General features: G+C 44.0%; 2 protein-coding genes across 6 annotated transcripts in view; one reads left to right on the top strand and one right to left on the bottom strand.

Annotated features, from left to right (window-relative positions):
* Nucleotides 1-12,766, top strand: part of dbh (dopamine beta-hydroxylase (dopamine beta-monooxygenase)) — a 56,848-nt gene extending 44,082 nt beyond the window's left edge. For all 3 annotated transcript variants that reach the window (XM_069932154.1, XM_069932157.1, XM_069932145.1), the window contains 8 exons: nucleotides 1,382-1,484; nucleotides 3,643-3,809; nucleotides 4,290-4,433; nucleotides 5,739-5,777; nucleotides 6,276-6,335; nucleotides 8,378-8,505; nucleotides 10,773-10,932; nucleotides 12,411-12,766. In XM_069932154.1, coding sequence (XP_069788255.1) covers nucleotides 1,382-1,484; nucleotides 3,643-3,809; nucleotides 4,290-4,433; nucleotides 5,739-5,777; nucleotides 6,276-6,335; nucleotides 8,378-8,505; nucleotides 10,773-10,932; nucleotides 12,411-12,548 — 939 coding nt within the window. In that variant the 3' untranslated portion in view covers nucleotides 12,549-12,766. The remainder of the gene's footprint in view (nucleotides 1-1,381; nucleotides 1,485-3,642; nucleotides 3,810-4,289; nucleotides 4,434-5,738; nucleotides 5,778-6,275; nucleotides 6,336-8,377; nucleotides 8,506-10,772; nucleotides 10,933-12,410) is intronic.
* Nucleotides 12,767-18,872: 6,106 nt separating this feature from the next.
* Nucleotides 18,873-26,079, bottom strand: part of sardh (sarcosine dehydrogenase) — a 60,360-nt gene continuing 53,153 nt past the window's right edge. For all 3 annotated transcript variants that reach the window (XM_069932082.1, XM_069932093.1, XM_069932100.1), the window contains 4 exons: nucleotides 22,817-22,979; nucleotides 21,541-21,709; nucleotides 20,777-20,912; nucleotides 18,873-19,952 (listed from right to left, as the gene is read on the bottom strand). In XM_069932082.1, the coding sequence (XP_069788183.1) occupies nucleotides 19,824-19,952; nucleotides 20,777-20,912; nucleotides 21,541-21,709; nucleotides 22,817-22,979 (597 nt within the window). In that variant the 3' untranslated portion in view covers nucleotides 18,873-19,823. The remainder of the gene's footprint in view (nucleotides 19,953-20,776; nucleotides 20,913-21,540; nucleotides 21,710-22,816; nucleotides 22,980-26,079) is intronic.

The following is a 26,079-nucleotide window of genomic DNA, read 5'->3' as shown; positions in this document are numbered from 1 at the left end:
AGGGAGGGAGGGCATGCCAGCATACAGGTGAGAGGGGAGAGGGGTGGAGAGCTAGAAGAAAGGAAATGGAGGGATGGGTAAGAGAGATCAAGCAGAAGCTGAAGAAGTCAATGTCCTCTCAACCACGTTAACAACCTGTGCTGCCACCTTCAAGAAACTAGGGACTTGCGCATCAAGGTACCTCAATCCTCTCTAAGATTTTGCCATTCATGATGTATGTACTCCCTCATTAGTATTCCTAAAATCTATCAAAGTGGAGAGCAGAGATGCTGCCAATTTCTCTGGGGGTGAGAAGTGAGTGTGAGCTTCATACAGCTTTAGGTCTTTGGAATTCAACCCCAAGCTCTCTCCAGGTACAAAGTAATCAATTTTCCTCAAAAGTAAATGCTCAATTTTAGGTTTACACTTGTTTCAAATCATTTGCAGAGGAGAACACCATTGATATAACAGGTACAACACACCCTGTGGTACCAAGTATTTGAATCAGCTCTTCTCATAAGGTTTGCAGGTCCTGCTCAGGAGTGTTTGAGTTGACAGAGAGATCAGAAGGATAAAAGAAATAATGAAGTAAGGATAGGTCATTGGGCCTTGTCAACAAGGTCCATCATGTAATATAACTATGATTAAATGTTTCTCATCCATTGTCTCACCCCAGCTTCATATCCTCGTACTGTCTTAAGATTATAATCCTGCAGCAGTTTTGAATACGCACAATGTCAGAGCATGTATGATTTTCTGAGAATTTATAATACTAATGGGCAGAGAAATGTCTCCTCATCACATTTCCAATCAACCGTCAAAATTCTACAGTTGGTAAACAGGGTGGATAAAAGCAGGAAGTTTCCCTGGCTGAGGAGTCTAGAAGTAAGAGTCACAGTCACAGAATAACAGATAAACCACCTAGGCCTTAGATGTGGAAAATCTTCTTGACTTCTAAGGCAAGTGAATCTTTAGAATTCTCTACCACAGAAGGTTGAGGAAGTTCAGCCATTAATTGCATTCAAAACTGTGACTGCTAGATTTCTGGTTATTAAGAGAATCAAGAAATATGGGATGGGACAGGAAAATGTTGAGGTTGAATGATAGTATGGGCTCAAAAAGCTGAATGGCCTCCTGACCCTTTTCCCAACATTCTTCTTCTAAGACTATACCCCCAATTCTAAACCATAATACTAGAGGGAATTGTCTCTCACAATCTTGTACATCTAAATTCCCTGTAATGGAATTCCCTGTTTCTGTCTCCTGCACCCCTTCAAGCCTTCAGTGAAGAAATCTTGTAAGGGCTGAGAGATGTTACCCAGAGTCTCAGTAAAGTAGAAGCATGTTATGGTTTCTCTTTGACATTTCTATCTGTAAAAGCCTGACCTTTCTGTAATTGTAGGCATTTTATTACCCAAAAGATGTTGGACTTCTGATTGGTGGAGCAAATTCCTCAAAATATTTGCGCCTGGAAGTGCATTACCATAATCCACTGAAACTCTCTGGTGCGTTTGTAATTACCAAACTATTCTCCATCTCTCAAGTTGTGCAAGTAAACCTGAGCATGGGTGTGGGTGTGTGCGCGTGCGCAGACTCAGCAGAGAGAATGTATGCAGTTTTACACCCTTAAAGATAAACTGATTAACATCATCCTCATGTCATGATGTAATAATTTGCTGAAAGATGAGTTGTTGCTATTTCACCATATTATCAGAGGTAATCATCGAGTGTGATCTGGTTTCTTCATTGAATGTGTTCGGCCAAAAGGAACTTACAAGGAGAGACTCATAAGCTGAGCTCACTCTATAAATCAAGACTGACAGCAAGTCACCTGTTGGATTCTAGACAGGCACAAGAATGATTCTGTTCAATCTTCTATAATTGCAGTATAATCCTGTACAGCTTGTGTTTGTTCCAGTAGAACATTGTAGAGGCTGATTTAGTCCCAGTGTAATCCTATAGAGCTTGCATTAGCTGCAGTTTTGTTTATACACAGATCCAAATCCATAAATGTCTCAAGGTTGCGACATAGGTTGATATGATAGTTAAGAAGGCCTATGGGATGGGGATTGAGTTCACGAGTCATGTTGAAACTCTACAAATCTCTAGTGAAACCACATTTGGAGTGTTGCGTTCAGTTCTGGTCACCTTATTATAGGAAGGATGTGGAAGCTATGGAGAGGGTGCAGAGATTTACCAGGATGTTGCCTGGATTGGAAAGTAAGTTTTATGAGGCAAAATTAGTGTATGTATATTTGTATATACTGCTGCTGCTCTGTACATAAGAAGCTGGCCTGCCTACTGATGACTCAACCCTATGTAACCCCTCCCCCTGTGACCTGGCCATAAAGGTCAACCTCCCTGACCCTTCCATTCATTCGAGCACATGGAGTTGGCCCAGCCAAAATCTAATGTGCATTAAAGCCTATCGTTCATCACTCAGCCTTTAGAGTCATTGATAGTGTGCATCAATTAGCAGAGCTACGACTTTTCTCTATGGAGTGAGGAAGGATGAGAGGTGACTTAATAGAGGACTACAAGTTTCTGAGAGGCATGGATAGGGTAGGCAGTCACCAACTTTTCCCAGGACTGGAGTACCAAACACTAGAGGACATATTAACAAAGGAAAAAAAAGGAAAGTTTTGGGGAGGCATCAAGGGTAAGTTTTTCACACAGTGAGTTGTGGGTGCCTGGAATGCCTGTGGGTGGTGGTGGAGGCTGAAACTTTAGGGACATTTAAGAGATACTTAAGATGTCTTTATGCCAGGCCTCTGCTTCAAGGCCGACTTCAAACGTGGATAAAAATTTTAAACTACCGGTTTATGGAGCAACCCTAAAAGGCTTCTCCAGCGCTGCTTTTATGTGGAGCAGTGCTTTGGTGCATCACCTGGAGTTGCTGTAGGCCGGGCGACTATTGCTGTGGTGACGTCCATCATAAATACGTGGCAGAACAATGGCCATCTTCCCTACCCATAATCCCCCACACACCTCTGTGTTTCTCAGAACAGTTCCAGCTGCATGGGGGATTATGGGTAGGAAATATACCAATGCTCTGCTGCACATTGAGCCGCTGGCACAAACGAGCAGCCCGAAAGCCTGAGCGGCCAGTAGGGCTGTCACAGACCACCCCAGCCGTCATCTGATGGCTCCATTGGCCCAGCCACTCCCTGATGTCCCCCACCAGCCCAGCCGCCCCTGCCTTGAGAGAGTCATGGAGGAAAAGGGATGAGTGAGTAGGAAAGAGAGAAGTAAGATGGGTCGGGGGTGGTTGGCATACCAGCCTACCCCTAGCCAGCTGCTTGCAGTGGATGTACCTGTAGGCAGCGAGGTGGAGTGCATTGCTCCTACCTCTAGCACTACCTTGGAAAGGGATTGGAGTTGCTGCCTTGCAGCTGCTCACGGACCATTTATAAAAGTAAGTTTTCCGATGTGAGGGCGGAGAATATCCACCTTTACATTTAGATATTTTTTACAGGGCCTTTAGACAGGCACATGGAAGAAGAGTTTAGTAGGAATATATAGGTCAGCACCACATCGAGGGTTGAAGACTCCGTACTGTGCTGTAATGTTCTATGTATGCCCTATGGTTTAATTTAGCACAATTACATAATTAAAACTTGCAAATATAATACCACCCTTAATTCAAACTTCTCCCATCTATAGGACGGTTGGATCACTCTGGGATTCGTCTGTTCCTCACACCCACCTTAAGGAAGTTCAACGCAGGAATCATGGAGCTGGGATTGGTGTACTCACCCATCATGGCAATCCCACCAGGCGAGGAAAGCTTTGTGCTCAGTGGATACTGTACAGCAAAATGTACTGAGCATGTGAGTAAACGTGCATTGCAAAAGAAATCAAACACAAAAACAAGCCACAAGGCCTAAGGGCAGAGACAAGGGCAGGAAATGGGGGCAAGAGGAGTGGAGTAGGGATGGTGAAAGGACAGTGGTGAATTTGGGCAGGGACAGTGTGGGGACTGGAGTGAGGTGGGCATTGAGACAATGGGAGTTTTGAGTGAGGCCTGGGACAAGAAAGTGAGGTGGAGAGGTCATGCGAAGATCAGTGGAACAGAGACATCTGACCTGATCTTACTTTGTCAATGCTGAGTTTTTTGCTGTTGACAAGTCGGTCAGGAACTCACAGGGCACTCTATCATAGTTTAAAGGCTAATGTCAGGCTATTGCAGGTCAAAAGTCAGAATAATGTCACAATTGCATGGGGTCAGGTGTAAGGTACATTAAAATTGTAGTCAAACATTGGTAGGGTGTTGGTAGAATGGTGCTAATTCCAATGTATTTTGATTCTAGACACTGCCTCAGTCTGGCATCCGGATTTTTGCCTCTCAGCTCCACACTCACCTTGCTGGTACAAAGGTGAAAACTATCCTTGTCCAGGATGGGGTGGAGGTGGACATTGTGAATTCTGATGGACATTATAGCACTCACTTTCAGGTATTGCTTGTTATGGGGCTGCAACCCCTTCACAAATGAGTCACACAAGCACCTTTTCTATTTAATGTTTACCTGTTGCACAGAAAACAAGTAAAAAGCAATTCATCTCATCGAACCTATTCTAACCTTTCATCAAAATTGTTTCCAATCTCAGGTTAATTTACGTAACCTTTAACTGCGTTACCTCGCAAAAGCATATCAGCCCCGGCCTTGAAATCGTCAATGAACTCAACATTCATAGGCCATTGGGAAAGTCAGTCTCAGATAGCCACAAGCATTTGTATGAAGAAATGATTCCCAATTGCATTCCCTTAATTCTATTCTTCCACTCCAAATGCAGTAGGGTCTCTCTATCTCCCCATCAATTAATTTAACCAATTCAAACCTTTCATGAAGAATGCCCCCTCATACCCTTTCATTATTTCTGTCTTAGGTCCAAAGTGGATAATGTCATAATTCCCCACTTTAATTGAAATCTCTCTCAGATTTTTATCTCCTTCAGTTAACCTGTAATGAAACCTAAAACGTACTGTTCACACATACACTGCATAGTGTGCCTCTTAACCAAGCATGATTTGGATTGTTGAATAATCAGCCACTAATTCTTTCATCTAAGCCATAGATATACTACATGTGAGGATAGATCCCTGGAAAGTACTTTAATTGTCACCTTCCTCCAAAGAATATTCCCGATATCACAAATCTCCACTCCCTACCTCCCACTCAGTTAACAGCCCATGTCCAATGGTTATCTCTAACTTTGTCGGGTTTTTTATGCCAATAATCTCTTGTCTAAAACAACAATGGATATGTCCTGCAGCTGGTAAATGGTGGGAAAGGTGATCCCACTCTCAGTCACAGCCTTAGTTTAAACATGTTCACATCATTGGGAACTGGAGAAAGGCTCTGTGAATTATTGCACTAATATGCAATATAAACTCACTGACAAAAGGCAAAGGAGGAAAAACCCAACACCCAACCCCAACCAACCAATTTTCCCTTGCAACCGCTGCAATCGTGTCTGCCTGTCCCGCATCGGACTGGTCAGCCACAAACGAGCCTGCAGCTGACGTGGACTTTTTACCCCCTCCATAAATCTTCGTCCGCGAAGCCAAGCCAAAGAGAAAGAGATGCAATATAAATGACCTAAATCCACCCAGGCTTATTTTGACAGACACCTTGAATAAGAAAGACAAATGGTATATGGGTGAACACTCACCTCTGGTAACATTAATTTTTGTAGTCTTTTTTGCATGTCTTGAAAAGAGCTAATACTGAAGGGGCTTTTTTTTCCGGTCTTTATAGGAAATTCGTATGTTACAGAAAGAGATCACTGTGTTACCTGTAAGTATCTCATTGAGCATGTGGATCACACTATGGCAGCCTCATGGTTTTCCAAAAGAATAACCCTAATCTTTACTTTATCCTGTCACTCACCTAGTGCAGTAACCATCACCTGCCTTACATTTTACGTAGTCATTACCCTGAGTTTACACACTAGCTTAATGAGTGCAATGTTGTTACAGCACCGGCAATCGGGACCGGGATTCAAATCCTGCACTGTCTGTAAGGAATTTCTTCATTCTCCCCATGTCTGCATGGGTTTACCCCAGAGGCTCAGGTTTCCTCCCACCCTTCAAAAGGTACCAGGGGTTATAGTTCAATTGGATGTAATTGAGCTCGTGGGCCAAAAGGGCCTGTTACCGTGCTGTACGTCTAAATTTACACAGTCACCAAAGTTGTGTTCTACACATAAACATAGTACTTTATACAAACATCAGCCTTTTTTTGATTTTGACAGTTGTTCATAAGGTGAGTTTATCTCTACGGTTTTCTCAACAGGGAGATGTTCTGATAACCTCCTGCACATACAACACTGTGGATCGGAGTCATGTGACCTTAGTAAGTATTTGAGTCCCAGACCATGAAACAATTGGCCTTGCTGAATTGCCCTTGTTCTTATAGCTTTCATTTCTAGCCCCAAAATTATTAACCAGAACAAGGGATTGCAGTGGTATGGATAGAAACCAGGAATATGTTTGCAGCAGGAAGCTTGGAGAGATTTAATTTGCTGATGACAGAATATTTTGTCAATAAACAATGTGGACACCAAGGGTTGAATAACCTCCTTCTGTGCCCTATTCAAAAGCCAAGTCCAAAGGTTCCAAAGGCTATTGTCATTTTATAATATAAAAAATGTAATATACAAGATATACTTCAACATTTTCCTGCCATAAAGACAAATAAAGAGTAGCCATGAGCAATGGCCAGACCCCCAATAAGAGAAAGTGAAGCAAAAGAGAATCCCTTCAAAAACACTGATATCCACGGATTGCCTCTGCAGCCGACCAGAGTCCTGTTCCAACCATTAGCAACCCAAGCTCCAGATCCAAATCATCCGATACGATTAGGAAGCTTTCAGTGCTTGAGGTCCTTCGAGAGCCCTTCATTGTCCACAGCACCCTCTCGAATCCTGGTTCTGATACCTGGTTCCCATGAGTCAGACTCCAGCAGCCCACAGACTGGAGTGAGTCCTTCAACTGCAAGTCACCTGCAGCCTATGTGGTTTCTTCAGTGGCTGAGCTACTCGCTGGTCCGCTGCCATGGTCACCTTGTAGGTTCATCTCTCAGGCTTCTTCAATTCAGTGGGGGTGCTTCCTTGTTTCTGGTGCCCTGCACTGGGTCGCTGGCTCCCCCAGACTACAAGACTATGTCACAGATGTATGAATACTGAGATTAGTCTGTGAATCGCTTTGGACTATTGTACTTAGTCTTCGTCATAGAGTCAGATATTGATTTAACTTGCCCATGTTGACCAACATGTCTACACTCACACAAGTCCAACCTGCCTGAATTTGGCCCAAATCCCGCTAAATTCATCATATCCTATCCGTCCAATTTTTTCTTCCACATTGCAATAGTTCCTGTCTCAACTACCTCTTCCAGTACCCCATTCCACATACCCAGAACATTCCGTGTAAAAAATGTTACCCCTCATGTTCCTGTTCAATCTCTCTCCCCTCACCTTAAATCCATGACCTCTGGTTTCCGATTGTTCTACTCTGGGCAAAAGATTTTTTTGCCTTCACCCAATCTATTCCGTTCAACATTTGTATACAAGATCACCCATAATCCCCCTGCATGCCTTCATCTTCTCAACCTCTCTCTATATAGCTCAGGCCACTAAATCCTGGAAATATTTTTTGTAAATCTTCTCTGCACCCTCTCCAGTTTGACGACATCTTCAACATTTGTAACTCTCACAAATCATTACCACTTTCTGGCTACATCCTGCCCAGGATGCCAAGCCTCCTCCAGCTGTTTTGTAAACCTTTCATGTGAATCTCACTGTCCATTTCCATTCCTTTCTCTAGCTATTGTGCAATGTACGCCCATTTTCTAGCCTGTTCCAATTTCCCTCCATTTGCTCAATGTTGCTGACAACCTCTTCCACACAATCAGTTTTACCAAATCTGATGCCTTTAGGTAAAACAGGCCTTATCATTTGCCTTGGAATATAGCATTGCATCCTAACAAATACCTTTCATGTGCGCCACCATTTGTCAAAAGATTTTCTCTGAACCAAGAGATCCATATTATGGGTTCTTAGAGAGTAACGTAAACCCAAGGACAATGACAATCCACTCCACCCTTCCAAAACAGTAAGTGAGTTACAGATAAGGAGAAGGGTCTCTGTCTCTGTGGAATTAGCTGTGAAAAGATAACTCTAGGCTAGAATTACTCTCCCTTTTGAGTAAACCCCAATCCAACAATCATATGAGTCAGAAATCTACCTCCATCAGGATCCCAATATCATTGGGTCTGCATACAAACATGGCACAGAGCAGTACGCTGGATCCTGTTGTATGGGAAGTAGGTGCAGTGCAGTAGGCCTATTGAAAGTCTGCCACTCTCTGTGATCATTATTGATTTATTGTGTTTAGGGAGGATTTGGAATCAACGAAGAAATGTGCATTAACTATGTGCACTACTACCCCCAGACACAACTGGAGTTGTGCAAGAGTGTCGTGGATCTCAGTTACTTGCAGAAGTATTTCACCTTCATCAACAGGTAATAATTATCCATGTTTATACAAAACCTTTATTGGATCAAAATCCTCAAAGTGTTTTGTCCAAGATTGGAACCAGACCAAGATTTTCACTCAGCTGAGAAAGACATAGTGAGAGATAACTTACACTGTGTGTGTGTGTGAGAGAGAGAGAGAGAGAGAGAGAGAGAGAGAGAGAGATGATCAACTTCATGAACCATTGTTTCAGACACAGCTGGAATATTGTGCAGTTTTGGTCACCACCCTATAGGAAAGATTTGATTGCACTGAAGAGGATACAGAGGAATCTCAGCAGAATGTTACGTGGATGCAGCATTTCATATAGAGAGTGGATATGTTGGGTTTGTTTTCCTTGGAGCAGGACGAGGAGGGAAGCTCGATGAGGAATTATGAGAGGCATAGATTGGGTAGACAGAACTACTTCCCCATGGTGGAGGTTCCATAGGTCATAGGTTCATGGTGAGGAGAATACCAGAAAGAATCTGAGGAAGAATTTTTTTTTAACCTAAAGGGGTGTTGAAATTTGGAATGCACAGTCTGAGTGGGTTTCGGAGATGGGTTCTCTTACTTTTAAGAAGCATCTGGACAAGCCTCTGGGTCTCTAAGGCATGGAAGGCTATGGTCCAAATGCAAGTGTATGGGATTGGTATACACAGGTACTCTATGGTTAACATAGACAACATGGGCTGAAGGGCCCATCTCTGCTGTATGACCTAGGTTAAGGAAAGGAATTATCGTAATTATTGTCCAGTGGGGGAGTGGAGGACATGGGATGTGGGGCAATGTGCCATAAGGCCCTGTCACAAACACAAACAATGCTTAAATAAGAATTTTTTCATTTTTAAAAAAATTATTTTAATTTTGTTTTAGAGATACAGCCCAGTAATGGGCTCTTTGACCCATGAGCCCATGCTGCCCAAAAACACCCATGTGGCCAATCAACCTCTTAACCCCATATGTCTTTGGAATGTGGGAGGAAACCGGAGCACCCCAAGAAACCCATGCAGTCACGAGGAGAACGCACAAACTCCTTCCAGAGAGCACCGGATTCGAACCCAGGTTGAGAGTTTGGAAGGTGATTTGGAGAGGAACTTAGAGGTGGTGTCTTCATCTGCTTAATGTTCTTGCCATATTCCTTGCAGGCTTGTGGAATATTGCATGTTATCTGTGGACGCGTGATGTTCAAGACAATGGATGGGACACCAGTAGATTGCTGTGCCCTGGACAATTTTAAGCTGGGGCCTATATGTTCCATCACATTAAAAAAGAAGCATATAATCTAAATGGTGAGAGATTGAACCAGGATCTCGGTACCTGACTGCCTAATTTGAAAAAGTCTGTTATGCAAATACAGGAAGTAATGAGAAAAGGTCACAATGTTATTGCTTAATTGCCAGGGGAAACGCATACAAATGGATGGTGGAAATCCTTCAGTTACACACAGCACTGCTGAGCCCTCATAGAATACTGGGTAGTGTATTGGCCTCTTAATTTAAGGCAGATTGTTAAAGCATCAAAAAATTGTTCAGTGAAGGTTATTCCACCATCATCCAGAATCAGCAAAAGGTTGGGCAGGAGACCATGAAAAGGAATGGGGACTTGATTGAAACAAATAAAATGGATGTGGGAAAAACTAGGGGATCCCTTTTTAAAAATAAGGTGCTGCCCATTTAAATCAAAAATCAAGTGATTTTTTTTCAATCAGAAGATGATGAGTCTTTGAAACTCTCTTCCTCAAATGAAATAGGAAGAAGGCCCAAATATTTTTACAGAAGAGGTAGGTGGAAACTTGATTACAAGTGGATGAAGGGTCAAAGCAGGTAGGCAGAGAGTTAAGGTTAAAAATCAGGGCAGCAATTATCTTATTAAACGCTTGAGAGTCTGCTCTTGATGTGTACATCTGTGAACGTAATCTTGAACTGTGCCTTGTGGAAAGGTTTGAAGGAATTAGGAAGTGTGACACCACAGGTAGTGTAGGTACAATGTTTATATTGGTTCAGATCAAATCATGGCAGTTGATGATGAGAGGTCCAACAATGGCAATGGCACTGAATATTGTTGAAGAGTTGAAGATTGTCACAGGCTGGCACTTGGGTGGTGCAATTGTTGATTCCCCACTCCCAGCTTTACACCAACTTCCAGCATCTCTTCTAACTTGTACCATCCTGTGTGTGCTCCAAGCAGTTCTGGTGTCAGGGGAGGGATATCCAAGTGCCAAGCTCTCTGATGAGCCACAAGAGCTGACTTTTCACTTTTGCTTTCGTCGAAGGATGGAAGATGACGGGATCTGCACCTGTCCCCAGGTGCCTGTGACACAACAGTACAACGCTGTGACCTGGAGCCCTTTCAGTCGCCAAGTACTGAGGGCCATGTACGATTCTGCTCCCATCTCAATGCATTGCAACAAGTCTTCTGCTGTGCGTTTCCCGGTGAGTACAGTAACCAAAGCAGGATTGTGTTTTAATCGTATTTAGGTATACGATCCTAATGTCTGCAGAATTATGCATTTAGTAACAATGTTGGACAATGTTCCCAGGTATTATTAAACTCTACCTTTGATAAGGTTCTGCATGGGAAGTTAGTTAGGAAGGCTTAGTCCTTGGGTATTAATTTGGAGATAGTCAAATGGATTCAACAGTGGTTGGAGGGAAGGTGCCAGAGAGTAGTAGTGAATAATTTTGTCAGGATGGAGGCTGGTGACAAGTGATGTACCTCAGGGTTCGGTATTGGGACCATTGCTGTTTGTCATATATATTAATGATCTGGAGGATGGGGCAGTAAATTGGATTAGTAAATATGCAGATGATACTAAAATAGTGGGAATTGTGGATGATGAAGAGGGTTTTCAAAGATTGCAGAGGGTTAAACTGCTTAGAGGAGTGGGCAGAAAGATAGCAGATGGAATTTAATGCTGATAAATGTGAGGTGCTTCATTTTGGAAAGAATAATCAAAGCAAGACATATGTGGTAAATGGGAGGACATTGAAGAATGCAGTGAAGCAGAAAGATCTAGGAATAACGGTGCATTGTTCCCTGAAGGTAGGAGTGCATGTGGATAGGGTGGTGGAGGCCTTTATTATGCTTGCCTATATAAAACAGTGCATAGAATATAGGAGTTGGGAAGTAATGATGAAACTGTACAAGGCATTGGTGAGGCCAAATTTAGAGTACTGTATGCAGTTCTGGTCACTGATTTACAGGAAGGATATTAACAAGATAAGAGTGCAGAGATGATTTACAAAATGTTGCCTGGGTTTCAGCATCTGGAATACAAGAAAAGACTGAGCAAATTAGGTCTTTATTCCTTGAAACATAGAAGGGATTTGATAGAGGTGTTTAAGATAATGAGAGGGAGAGAGTTGATGTGGAAAGGCTTTACCCATTGAAAGTAGGAGAGATGGATACAAGAGGTCATGGTTGAGAGTTGACGGGCAAAGATTTAGGAGTAACATGAGGGGGGGAACTTCTTTACTCAGAGAGTGATTACTGTGTGCAATGGGCTTTCCGGGAAAGGTGGTGGAGGCAGGGTCAATTTTGTCATTTAAGAAAGAGTATATGGATGGGAGGGGGATGGAGGGATATGGGCAGAGTGCTGGTAAATAGGATTGGAGGAGGGTACTTGGAGCAGTGCGGACTAGAAGGGCCAAATTGGCCTGTTTCCGTGCTGTAATTGTTATATGGTTAAATGTATTTATAGTTATCGAAACCTGGACCAGAAATATAATAGTTGCCTATTGGTTCCAGTACATGTCAGCAACCTGAACCACTGCAGTCTTTCCAATAAACTGCAGTTGAATAGAGTGTTTCAAGTTTACAGCCCATAAACCATAGTTATAATTCTGGATAGTGTGGGAGCTTGTAGGCATTTTTAGTGAAAATTCTTCACCAAGCTATTTTCTACTTTCAGGGCAACTGGGACAAGCAACCTCTCCCACAAGTGACCAGAGTGCTGCCAGAAACACCAGATCGCTGTCAGCGAGCAGGCCATTTGGAGCCGGGAGCAGCAACAGTTGTTGATTTTTCCACCAGTGGGCCAGGACAGTAATGGGAGAATGTGTCAGGTGCCACCGTCTGTTCCTTCCTTCTATTCTGCTGCAGGATCAGAAGAGAATGTCAGGGCCAAAGACGCAGAGTTGGTAATTCCTCCATAATGTCTCTCTTGTAAAGGGCATGTTTGCATCTGTGCACTGTGACCTCTGTATGCTGCCTGTTGATTGAACCAGATTCTAATACACTTTCAATTAAATTGCAAACATTGTTTAATCAGCATCTGTGAAGTTTTTTTGAGTGATTGTTAGGATTTTCTGTGACATATCATCCAATATTCATACCAAAACACCTACAACCCTACCTTCCCATGAGTTTCCCTGAGCACCCAACTTATCCCCCTGTCCATCAGACGTCAGTTCTGGAGTACTGACATGGGATTTTGTAGCGAGAACTAAAGGAACGAGCACTTGATTCAAATCAGCAGATCCTCTGGATGCTCTCATTTCCTTCCAGGTTACCAAAGTGAGAGGTTGGTGTGTTAATTGGCCACTGTCAATTGCTCCAAGGGGATAGGTGAGTGGTAGAACCAGAAGGGGTAGGTGAGGTGAAGGTGGACAGAATAAATGGGTTGGGGTAGCTTATGAGAGAAGCACAAAAGTCTGCAGACACATGATTGAAGCAAAAACACAATGCTGGAGAAACTCATCATGTCAAACAGTGTCCTTTGCAGTCTTTCTTTGGCTTGGCTTCGCGGACGAAGATTTATGGAGGGGGTAAAAAGTCCACGTCAGCTGCAGGCTCGTTTGTGGCTGACAAGTCCGATGCGGGACAGGCAGACACGATTGCAGCGGTTGCAAGGGAAAATTGGTTGGTTGGGGTTGGGTGTTGGGTTTTTCCTCCTTTGCCTTTTGTCAGTGAGGTGGGCTCTGCGGTCTTCTTCAAAGGAGGTTGCTGCCCGCCAAACTGTGAGGTGCCAAGATGCACGGTTTGAGGCGTTATCAGCCCACTGGCGGTGGTCAATGTGGCAGGCACCAAGAGATTTCTTTAGGCAGTCCTTGTACCTCTTCTTTGGTGCACCTCTGTCACGGTGGTCAGTGGAGAGCTCGCCATATAACACGATCTTGGGAAGGCGATGGTCCTCCATTCTGGAGACGTGACCCATCCAGCGCAGCTGGATCTTCAGCAGCGTGGACTCGATGCTGTCGACCTCTGCCATCTCGAGTACTTCGATGTTAGGGGTGTAAGCGCTCCAATGGATGTTGAGGATGGAGCGGAGACAACGCTGGTGGAAGCGTTCTAGGAGCCGTAGGTGGTGCCGGTAGAGGACCCATGATTCGGAGCCGAACAGGAGTGTGGGTATGACAACGGCTCTGTATACGCTTATCTTTGTGAGGTTTTTCAGTTGGTTGTTTTTCCAGACTCTTTTGTGTAGTCTTCTAAAGGCGCTATTTGCCTTGGCGAGTCTGTTGTCTATCTCGTTGTCGATCCTTGCATCTGATGAAATGGTGCAGCCGAGATAGGTAAACTGGTTGACCGTTTTGAGTTTTGTGTGCCCGATGGAGATGTGGGGGGGCTGGTAGACATGGTGGGGAGCTGGCTGATGGAGGACCTCAGTTTTCTTCAGGCTGACTTCCAGGCCAAACATTTTGGCAGTTTCCGCAAAGCAGGACGTCAAGCGCTGAAGAGCTGGCTCTGAATGGGCAACTAAAGCGGCATCATCTGCAAAGAGTAGTTCACGGACAAGTTTCTCTTGTGTCTTGGTGTGAGCTTGCAGGCGCCTCAGATTGAAGAGACTGCCATCCGTGCGGTACCGGATGTAAACAGCGTCTTCATTGTTGGGGTCTTTCATGGCTTGGTTCAGCATCATGCTGAAGAAGGTTGAAAAGAGGGTTGGTGCGAGAACACAGCCTTGCTTCACGCCATTGTTAATGGAGAAGGGTTCAGAGAGCTCATTGCTGTATCTGACCCGACCTTGTTGGTTTTCGTGCAGTTGGATAATCATGTTGAGGAACTTTGGGGGACATCCGATGCGCTCTAGTATTTGCCAAAGCCCTTTCCTGCTCACGGTGTCGAAGGCTTTGGTGAGGTCAACAAAGGTGATGTAGAGTCCTTTGTTTTGTTCTCTGCACTTTTCTTGGAGCTGTCTGAGGGCAAAGACCATGTCAGTGGTTCCTCTGTTTGCGCGAAAGCCGCACTGTGATTCTGGGAGAATATTCTCGGCGACACTAGGTATTATTCTATTTAGTAGAATCCTAGCGAAGATTTTGCCTGCAATGGAGAGCAACGTGATTCCCCTGTAGTTTGAGCAGTCTGATTTCTCGCCTTTGTTTTTGTACAGGGTGATGATGGTGGCATCACGAAGATCCTGAGGCAGTTTACCTTGGTCCCAACAAAGCTTGAAAAACTCATGCAGTTTGGCATGCAGAGTTTTGCCGCCAGCCTTCCAGACTTCTGGGGGGATTCCATCCATACCTGCTGCTTTGCCACTTTTCAGTTGTTCGATTGCCTTATATGTCTCATCCAGGGTGGGAACCTCATCCAGCTCTAGTCTTAGGGGCTGTTGAGGGAGCTGGAGCAGGGCGGAATCTTGGACTGAGCGGTTGGCACTGAAAAGAGATTGGAAGTGTTCTGACCATCGGTTGAGGATGGAGATCTTGTCGCTGAGGAGGACTTTGCCGTCTGAGCTGCGCAGCGGGCTTTGGACTTGGGGTGAGGGGCCGTACACAGCCTTTAGAGCCTCGTAGAAACCCCTGAAGTCGCCAATGTCCGCGCTGAGCTGGGTTCGTTTGGCGAGGCTAGTCCACCACTCATTTTGGATCTCCCGGAGTTTGCGCTGAAGATGGCTGCATGCACGACGGAAGGCTTGTTTCTTCTCTGGACAGGACGGCTTTGTAAGGTGAGCCTGGTGGGCAGCTCGCTTCTTTGCCAGCAGCTCCTGGATTTCCTGGCTGTTTTCGTCAAACCAGTCCTTGTTTTTCCTGGAGGAGAAGCCCAGTACCTCTTCAGTGGATTGCAGTATGGTAGTCTTCAACTGATCCCAGAGGGTTTCAGGGGACGGGTCCGTGAGGCGGGTTGCAACGTCGAGCTTTGCTTTGAGGTTTGCCTGGAAGTTTCAAAATGTAGACAGGCACCTGATCAGGTTAGGTTAGAGAAGGATTCATATAAAAATGAGTGTGTGATGATCAGCACAGCCGGTTTCCATATTGCATCTCTCTGTCTCAATGAGAATGCCTTTTGAAATGCACAGTGTTGTAACATTGGCCATGCAATATCTGTGCCAGCCTTTCATGGAATTGATTGCTGCACATTCATTGTCACATCAGTGATAGACGAACATAGACATAGCACCGTACAGGCTCTTTGACCCTTGATGTTGTGCTGACCCGTATATTCCTAAAAAATGTACTAAACCCACTCTTTCCCACACCCTCAACTTTTCCTCTAATCATGTGCCTAGAGTCTCTTAAATGCCTTTAATGTTTCATCCTCCACCAGCATCCCCGGCAAGGCATTCCAGGTACCCAGAACTCTGCATAAAAAACTTACCCCTAATGTCTCCCCTAAACTTCCATCCCTTCACTTTGTACATATGTCTTCTGGTGTTTGCTATTCCTTCTCTGGGAAACAGGCACTGGCTGTCCACCCTAAAAAAGCCTTTCATAATCTTGTAGACCTCTATTAAGTCTCCTCTCACCTTCTACACTCCAAAGAGAAAAATCCCAGCTCTGCTAACCTTGGCTCATAAGACAAGTTTTCCAATTCAGGTAATATTCTGGTAACCCTCCTCTACACTCCCTCCTTAGCTTTCACATCCTTCCTGTAATGAGGTGACCATAAATGAACACAATATTCCAAGGGATTTCAACACTATTTGGAAATTTTGATGGTTCTGAATTTGGCTCACTTAATGCTATTTCTGGATTCGCTCTTATATATGTACCAGAAAGCCATCTCCTGCATTCCCTTTAAGACATATCAGAGCCCATGGGTTCATGTGCTCCCTTCAAACTCACCTGAACCCATTTCTTACACTCTGTCGAAACTTTAAACTCACCCATTTCCAATGCTCCATTGAAATGTGCCAAAAGTTTGTTTCCCTGCTCCTCCTTTAATCTTACCAGATTCACTGCAAAAAAATTATTCTACAGTGCAATACTGAAAAAGACAAGATTGTGTTGAAATACTAATGGCAAACATCCAAATGTCGGTGGGGAGGGGGTAATGGCAACTTTGGCATCACCAAAAACTTGACAATGCTGCATTAATGAAGTTCTACTGTATATTTTGACAACAGATCAAGCCTGAATGAAATTGTATCCTCTTGTAACCTTCGACAATCTTCATCTCCATGAACAACTCCTCCAACCTTGGTGCCATTTGCAAACCTACTGTTCATCCAGGTCATTTATAAAAATAACAAAGACCAGAGGTCCCAGAACAGATCCTTGTGGCACTCCACTAGTCACTGACCTCCAGGCAGAATACTTTCCTTCCACTGCAATTCTCTGCTTTCTTCCTGCAAGCCATTTTTAAAATTTACACAGCCAAAATTGATATAGACCATATCTACTGCCTTACCTTTATCAACTTCATCCTGACCATCAAACCCCTATCATCTCATCTCATTTTATTCTATCACCCTTTGACTCTTCCTCCAGCTTTGAGTGATAAACATGACTTAAGAGCCATGGGGAGAACATGCTTGGTCATTTCCAGCGAAGTTCTGACTTTTTTTGTGCCTGTCAGGTAGATCAGGATCTTGTGCAGCATCTCACCTGAAATATGACACCTCACAATGAGATGCTCCTTCATCAGAGATGCATCCTCCAGAGCAGGACCATCTCAGCACAGATTTCCACACAATCCATTGCTTCCTCACCTCCATTTTGCCAAATGCAGAACTCCCTTACCCCTGGGAGATGTTACCTCCACCCTGTTCTTCCTCAGCTCCTGTGGCAGCAGTCAGAAGCATTGCCTAAGAGACCTGGGTTCACTCCTGACCTTGGGTCCTGTTTGTGTGGGGTTTGCATGTTTCCTTTCCATAGAATAATCTGGTTTCCTCCCATGTCTTAAAAACATGCTAGCTGGTAGGCTTAATTGGGCAGTAACTTGCTCATGGTGTGTGGATGAGTTGTAGACACTGGAGGAAGAAGTCAAAGGGAATGGGAGATGGAATAAAATGAGATGAGATGATAGGGGTTTGATGGTCAAGATGAATTTAGTGGGCTGAGGGCTCTGCACCTGTGCCATTGGCTATGCTTGTAGAAATTCCTTGTCCTCCTTCCATCCCCCTGCAATAAAGCAGCTCTGCCTTAGCACTGCTCCTTCCATTTCCACATAGGCAAGCTCAACTTGCTCCCTTCTCCAGACTGGTGGGTTGTGAGGTGGATGGTGAAGTCAATGCATGACCCACAGACCCTGACACAGATGACACTTGACGACTGTGCTGGGTGGATAGTGTGAGAGGTGCTGCCCTCCTTCTACTGTTTACGATGGGATTCTGCGCATTTTCTCAATATCATCCAGAATGCTCTATCTCCATGAAGATTGGTCATGAACCAACTGTTCCCCGTGAGTCAATCAGGATGTTACATTATTTCAAGGAGTCTTGATTACATCATTAAAGACTAACCTCCTAATGAGTGAAATCAAAACAGACAGTTAGGACTTCAAGAATTTTTAAAGAGGAAGAGGGTATCAAAGGTGAGTGTGCAATCCTTAAATTATTTGGTGTTTCCTGTTATTAGTTGTCCAGTCTCATCCTTTAAGTCAAAACTTTGTATCAGACTTCACAGTGGATAACATTCTAAAGGCATCAGATGTAGTCTAGTGGAGTTAAACAGGAAGATATGCAGATACTGGGGTCAAGTGCAATAAATACAAAAACATGTTGAAGAATCACAGCAGGTCATGAGACATCCATAGCTTACCCCTGATGTCTCCCCTAAACTTCCATCCCTTCACTTTGTACATATGTCTTCTGGTGATGAATCTGTGGAATATGTCTACATTGAAGCAGTGGAGGCTCCATCAATATATTTAAGACAAGGATTTTTACATAAGGTATTTAAGGGATATGGGTAAAAGGAAGGTAGTGGAGATGAGCCTATCATCAGATCAGCCATGATCTCATTCAATAGCAGAGCAGGCTTGGTGGGCCAGGCAGCCTATTCTTGCTCCTATTTCTTATGTCCTTATAACTTGTAGCAATACCCATCATAAAGGACAATACTGAATGAGCTGGGGTTCATCATCCATACTTTTATATCTGAGGCAGGAACACAGCCTGCGGTCAGAACCCTCCAGGTGTCCAAGTAACAAGCAGGGGTATCTCTTACAGCTGCTGGTTTGTGCAATATCAAAGCCACCATCCAGACCATAATTTCAAGTTCTCTGTTTATTCGTTATGAAAGAGATTTTATCTATGGATACATTATTTGGAACTGCTTGCAAAACATTTAGAGCAGAAGTTACATCAATCTCGGTATGAAAACAGGCCAAGCTTTTAGAAACCAGTGGACAGAACAGGAGAGGTGAATTTTGGGAGCTGAATCTGGGCACGGATTGCCACAGGTGTCACTGACAGAACGGATAACAGGACAGAACAGGCTCTGCTTATTCACTGATTCAGCATTACTGGAAAATGAGGGGACAAGTAACAAACAGAACATTTAAACAGATCCCAACACAAGGTTAATATTCTTCCATCTCACAGCTGTTCACGTTTCCAGCTAAATGCCTCTTAAATGTGTGCTTTCAATGCCCGCCCAGCAGTGAGTTCCAGGCACTGACCTTTCTCCATGTGAACCAACTTGTCAGAGAGGTTAGATGTCTGGAACATGGTGCTAGGTGAAGCAATATGAGAAGACAACAAATTTCTGAATTAAAAAGATGCAAAACCCCATTGCACAGCCAAAATATGTGGGAATCTTACCTCAGTAACCCACTGCCCTGACATTCCCTGTGAGTTAAATATGATTGGGGGGAAATTTGACTCCCTCCAATGACCATTGACTCTCCAATTTGTCTCTCCCTCCTCAATAACCTTCAGAGTCTCAACAGCTTTTGGACCCACTGTCAGCAGACAAGGTTATTTTCAGTACTCATGTAAAGTTTAATTAATAAAATCTTCTTGTCAAGAATTATAAAGACTAAAATTGCTCTTGATATATTTATATAGCAACTCTGGAGCCTGTAACATGGATTTGAATTCTTCACTAAATATTCCAGAATTCCATAAAAGGCCCTTCAATAACAATTAAAGCAAATTGCTGGTTGCACTTTTCCTAGTGTCAGAGCACCAGGATCAGGGCAGCATTGCTTCTGCAATTCACTCGTAAATCCCCTTCACTCGCTTGTTGTTTGGATCAAAGGGTGATTTGAGGTGGACCTTAGCTGGGTAAGAGACACCCATCCTCTCCAGTGAGTATTCGGCATGCTTCACAAAGTCAGTTGTCACCTGAGGGAGATGAAGGAAACATGCATCACACAGAGAAACCATCCTGATTGCAGAAGGGCCAAAAAATTATAGACTGATGTAAACTGGGAACATGCAAGGGGTCATGGGAGAGCAGAAGAAAATTGCAGAGAAAGCTAGGAAAGAGATGCACAGTTTTAAACATGAGGCACTTCCTGATCAGGTGTCAATGATGGTCAATGAGCCAAAGGCAGCAGAAGTTCATAGAGCCTGGGTTCCTCTCACATTCCAAAGACATGCAGTGTTTGTAGGTTAAATGGTCACATGCGGGTATTTGGGCAGAAAGGGCCTGTTATTCACTTTAAATTAAAATTTTTAAATAAGAATGTCTAAATTAAATTAAAAACTCAAAGCAAGACAGCCAGAAGAGAGCTTCTACAATGGCTGAAGCAAAGCAAGATAGGTGGAAATAATTAATCTTGAGATGAGTTGTCCACCAATCAACATTTCCAAATATGGCACCAAGACTCAGCTCAGGGAACAAAACAATAGCCCAAGTCTCAATAACTGTTCATCAATATGGGAAACAGGAGTTGAAAGTGGCAAAACAAAACAAGAAGAGGCCAAGAAATGGAAATAGAAATTAAAGACAATTACATAAATGCTTATAAATGTCACAGTTCCCCAGTTACTTGAAAGTCCACTGGGACTTCTTTAAGGATCCAATGCAGGAAAAAATGAGACAAATCATCTTCCTTCGTTGTCATCTGAATGTTTACAAAATTTCAAAGAGAGATGTTCTATCAAACACTCCCACAGTATATTTTCAATACATAGGCTCAGGAGTCTATGTTCCTTCTACTCACCACGCCCCCCTCGGGATCTCTGACATAGCCATAAGCAATGGACTTGTTGAGTGCAAATGCAAAATCTGCTCTCCGGACAAGTCCGACCACCTGCCCGTTCCTCCAGATTGCTTCCAGGCCAAACATGGGCACCTTCCTGCAGAATAACAGACAACTTTTACATCAGTAGCAGATGAGGACTGTAGAGAGAATAACACATTCAGCGATTTGCTCCTGTCAGCAGGCAGAAAGTATCACCTGGGCTGCAGCAGAAATCTGGTTTTCACCTTCTTCCAGCCATGGCTTGCTACAATCATAATAAACATCAAAACAAGAGTGACTTGTTTCAAGAACCCAGTTTGAAGGGGACAAAGAGGTCAGGGACAGAAACAGGATGTGATCACAGGAGGTGGCCAGGGAGGAGGACTGGGGATCAGGGTGAGGACCAGACCATAACCAAGTGGAGGGACTACTGAAGAAGACAAGGGTTTCCCTCAGACCTGTGCATGTTCTGGGTACATTCAGCTCACTGGATTTCCTGGACATACTTGGCTCAGATTCCTGGTTTTATATGGATCAAGTTGTGAAACACTCAGCTTTCTGTCATCCGTTTCCACAGCTCCAGGTCTTTATCCCTACCTTAGGCATTTATACAGCCTTTTAAAAAGCAAAACAATCAAATTTAAGACATTTCTTTCTTATGTTTCAAAGCATCAACCAGCCCAAAATATCTCAGCATCTCGGTTCCTTAGTGAGGGTCAGAAATCAGTAGATTAGAAACTCACTCATCAATGGTGAAACACACCAGGCGTTTAAACAGCCCCTGTGCCTTTTGCCTCTCCAATGCCTCTCTGCCAAGAAACGGGATCTTTGATTTCAATTTGCATGTGAAAGCAAGCCCAGCCTCTAGAGGAGTGTCGTCAGATCGCAGGTCAGCATGCCAGTGTCTATACCCTGCAACAGAAGCACATTCAAAACACAAGTTATCAGCATCTCAAAGTCCTGAAAACCTTGGGCAGACAACCAAAGCACAGGGAGGATCTGTTGAAGTCAATGATCAGGTTCAGAACACATGACGTTTAAATCCAATTCCAATCACCTTGGTTTAACATTCAAGCTGAAAGCCAGCAACTCCAACACCACAATATTCCCTGGCCACTAATTCCCTTGTCAGCGCCACAATCCTTCAGGGTGGGTTGGTGTTGGAGAGGCAGATATTCTCTCATAAAGGATTACTTTATTTCAGGTGTTATACAGGAAAATCTGCAGATGCTAGGGGTCCAGTGCAATGCACAAAAGGGCTAGAGACACTCAGCAGGTCACACTGCATCCAAAGGAAATAAAAGGCAGTCAACGTTTCAGGCCTGAGCCGTTCCTTGGGAATGTGGAAAAAAAATGAGTAGATGCCTGACTATAAAGGTGGGTGAAGGGGGAAGGAAGGAAGGAAAGGGAATGGGGAGGAACAAAGACTAACAGGTATGAGGGAATAGGTGGATACAGGTGGGAGGATAGAAAAGAAAGAAGCTGAGAAGTGATGGGGAAGATAGCAGAGGGCTAAGAAGTGTAGCTCTCTGATGGGAGAAGGAAGGGAAAAGGAGTAGAAAGCTGAAAGACAGGAGGCAAGAGGGGTAGGGAAAGGGAGAGATCAGGAGAGGGGTGATTAATGGAAATTAGAGCTCGATGTTTACATTTTAATGTAGACATACAGCTCCCTTCAACACACAAGCCTGTGCTGCGCATTACACCCAAATGACCTACAAGCCCCCAGTATGTTTTTAAGGTTGGGAGGAAACCCACACAGACAAGGAGAGAATGTACAAACTCTTTACGGAAATCGCCAGATTCGAACCAGGGTAGCTGGAAGTGTAACAGCGCTGCGCTACCGGCTACGTTAACCATGCCAGCCACGTTAATGCCGTCTGGTTGGAGGCTGCTGAGACAGAATACAAGGTGTTTCTCCAATTTGCAGGTAACTTTGATTTGGCAGTATACAAGGCAATGGGCAGACATGTCAATGTGGCAACGGTGTGAGGAATTAAACTGGATGACCACTACTTTTACCTTTCTCAATGCTGAGTGAATCGATAGCCCTGTAACCGGCGTTAATGATTCCAAACTTGGCACCAGACTGCATCACAGCACGATGAACAGGAACGCAGACTTCCCTCGGCACGTGGAGCTCCCATCCCATCTCACCAACAAACGAAAGTCTCATAGCCCGCACCTTTCCAAACAGAGTGTGGGGTCAGTGGGAATTCTCAGAAGTAGAAATATAGGTTTCTTGCAACAATCATTGAGATGCCAGCTCTTTGTAAGATATATCCAACTTGTTCTTTCCCCCCACCCACCAATCTTTCAACAATGTAGTGGACACAGCCCAGTACATCACAGGCAAAACTCTCCCTACCATCAAGAAATCTACATGGAACTCTGCTATCGGAGAGCAATATCAAGGATCCAGACTCTGTTCTTGTTGCTGCCATCAGGAAAGAAGTGTCACAAGACTACTAGGTTTAGGGACCCCTCCATCGTCAGACTCCTCAATGACAAACTCAATCAAGGACTCATTTACGGACTCTTACTTTCTGTATTGTACCATTTGTTTACATTTCTTTCTTTGTTTGCATTTCTCTATTTTGTGCCTGTATCTTTTCTGGAGTACAGCTTTTGCACTACCGATTGAGTAGAAAAATCAGTCTGACCCACAAGAAAATAATTGATCTAAAACATTATCCCCTTTTCCACTGGCACCCTGTCCCAGAAATTAACTGGGAATGGGTCCAGTGGAAAAGGAACACTGTCCGAACGCCAGCGTCAAATGACATGATTTCACATCAGGGACTAATTACCTCTGCCCCTACTCATATCCCCGCATTTGGCTGACACTGACGTACTGATAAAACTGCAAAAGGGACAGCAGAAAGTCACCCATTTCCAGTTGAAGTTAGAACACTCTGAACGCCGGGGATGATCAGTGGAAAAGCAATTAGTGTCCCAGTTAAAGGTTGCCCAGTGGAAACAGCACAAAGGGCTTCCTGTGCCGGCACAGCCAATTAACTGGAGCGCCAGTGGAAAAGGGGCTATAGAATCAAACCTTCAACAGATGCTGTCTGACCTGCTCAGTTGCTTCAGGAAACAACCCTGTTCTTTTGCTATTAATCTATACACTTGACCCTCCTGTCACCAAGAGCAGTTTCTCTCCATGAATCCTTCCAGAATCATAAATAATTTTGACCACACCCATTGGATATTTGCCCTTAACCATCTCTGCTTTAAGGAGAACAGACCCAGTCCTGTAGAAGCTGGCCTGGGTTAAAAATTGTGGCCCAGAAAGACTACACTCAGGGATGTCTCACAAAGGAACAAAAAAGTGCAAAGGGTAACCAATCATAAAATAGCATGGGTTAATTTACCATGGGATTCAAACTGAAGCCCAGAGTAATGGGAACATTTCACATTGCATTTGCCAGCGTATAATTTCACTAGCAGTGGTCTTTATTGGAAGCCACTGGCAGTTCAATAGAAATATTTGATAATAAAAGAAAACAAGAATGTAGAGACCTCTCATGATCACACATCTCTTCACTTGTCAGGAAATCACCACAGCGACTGCACTTCCTGAGAAGACTGAAACAAGGCAAGGCTACCAGCGTCCATTATGTCAACCTTCTATAGGAGCTCTATCAACAGCATCCTGGTTGACTGCATCACAGTGTGGCACAGTTGCTGCAGAGAAAGGGATCAGAGGTCAATCCACAGGACCTTAAGAGTGACAGAGAGCATCACTGGAGTTTCCCTCTCCCCCACTGTGATCTACCAGGGTTGTTATCCTGAAGTGGGTGCGCTAAATCATTAAGGACTCCTTCCACACTGCACACTGCATCTTTCGTTTGCTCCAGTCGGGAAACAGATACAGAAGCCATCAGCATCATCAGGCTGAGGAACAGTTTCATCCCACAGACAGCGAGAATGGGGAACGATCAAAGGAGATGCTTACACTCACCATCTGAGTCTCCCGTATTTATGATACAATGTTTATTTGTATATATGAATACTTGTCCTCCATATGTATTGATTGTCTGTATGAGTGTTATGTCTAGTTGTGTACGTGTTTTGCATCGAGCACCAGAGAATGCTGTATTGTCAGGTGGTACTTGTGCAATCAGATGACAAAAAGCAAACTTGACATTCGCAGCAGACTGGTACACAAAGAAAAAAAGCTGAATCGCAATTTCTGTAATTCCTCTTCCAACACAGGTCATTCAGCCTGACAACTGAATGAGAAGCCTCTTCTGATTATTGGTACTGGCCCTAAATGTCCGTTTAACCATCCACCACAGGCAGTGAGAGCTGAGCTCCATGGGTCTCACCATCAGTGAGAAATGTCAGAACATGCAGATCACTTAGCACAAACACCCTCACTGCGGATGGCCAAGAAACATCCAGCTGCGGAGGATTGCTCCTGTTAGTGCCAGTAATTGAGGATCAAGATACTGGAAACAGCAGGTCAGGCAGCATCCATGGAGAGAGAGAGAGAGAGACAGAGAGAAAAAAAATAGCTAACATTCAGGTCAAAGACCCTTTTCTCTTTTGTTGAAGGAACTTCAACCTAAACCATTAACTCTGGCCATCTTTCCACATATGCTACCTGAACTGCTGAGCAATTCCAGCTTTTTCTGTGCCTATTAGCCCCAATGAGAAGCATTGTAAGTCCAGGTATACCCCCTCAAGGACAATGTCCAGCTGTCAATAAATATTCTGACTCAGTAACATGAATTGTTCAGTGCGCACTCCACAAACTCCAGAGATATAGTTATGATTTTCTGTATCTGCTCCTGTTAGTGCCTGACTGACAGTGTCCGACTTTCATCACTGTCACTCAGTAACTATCGTCAACATTAAATGCAATTAAGTGACCTTGTCTCTTCTTTCCATTGCAAACCAACACCTGCACAAAACAGACAGCAATGAACATTTCAAATCAGCGCGTCTTGATTCCAGGAGAGCTTGAACATTGTGAACTACAGCAACTACACATGCCCAACCAAATGGAAGGTCACACATCCTGTGTCACACTCCCTTTCACACTCAATTTAATTTCCATCCAGAGTCACTGCCGCTTGAATTGAGAAAGTAAATGCATTCCGGCTGGCTGGAACATTCTGCTCCATTGCAGAGGAGGGGCTAGGCCTGCTAATGTGGTGGAGGAGGTGGTTTGGACCCACAAGCCAGTACACCACAGAAAAAAGGCCCTTTGGCCTTCATTGAAGAGCATCATAGAACAAAGAACAGTACAGTACAGACCCTTCAGCCCTTGATGTGCT

The sequence above is a fragment of the Narcine bancroftii genome, chromosome 1, assembly GCF_036971445.1.
Source record: "Narcine bancroftii isolate sNarBan1 chromosome 1, sNarBan1.hap1, whole genome shotgun sequence".
Lineage (NCBI taxonomy): Eukaryota > Metazoa > Chordata > Chondrichthyes > Torpediniformes > Narcinidae > Narcine > Narcine bancroftii.
The sequence above is the reverse complement of the archived record's forward strand: the minus strand, read 5'-3'. Positions and strand labels throughout refer to the sequence as shown.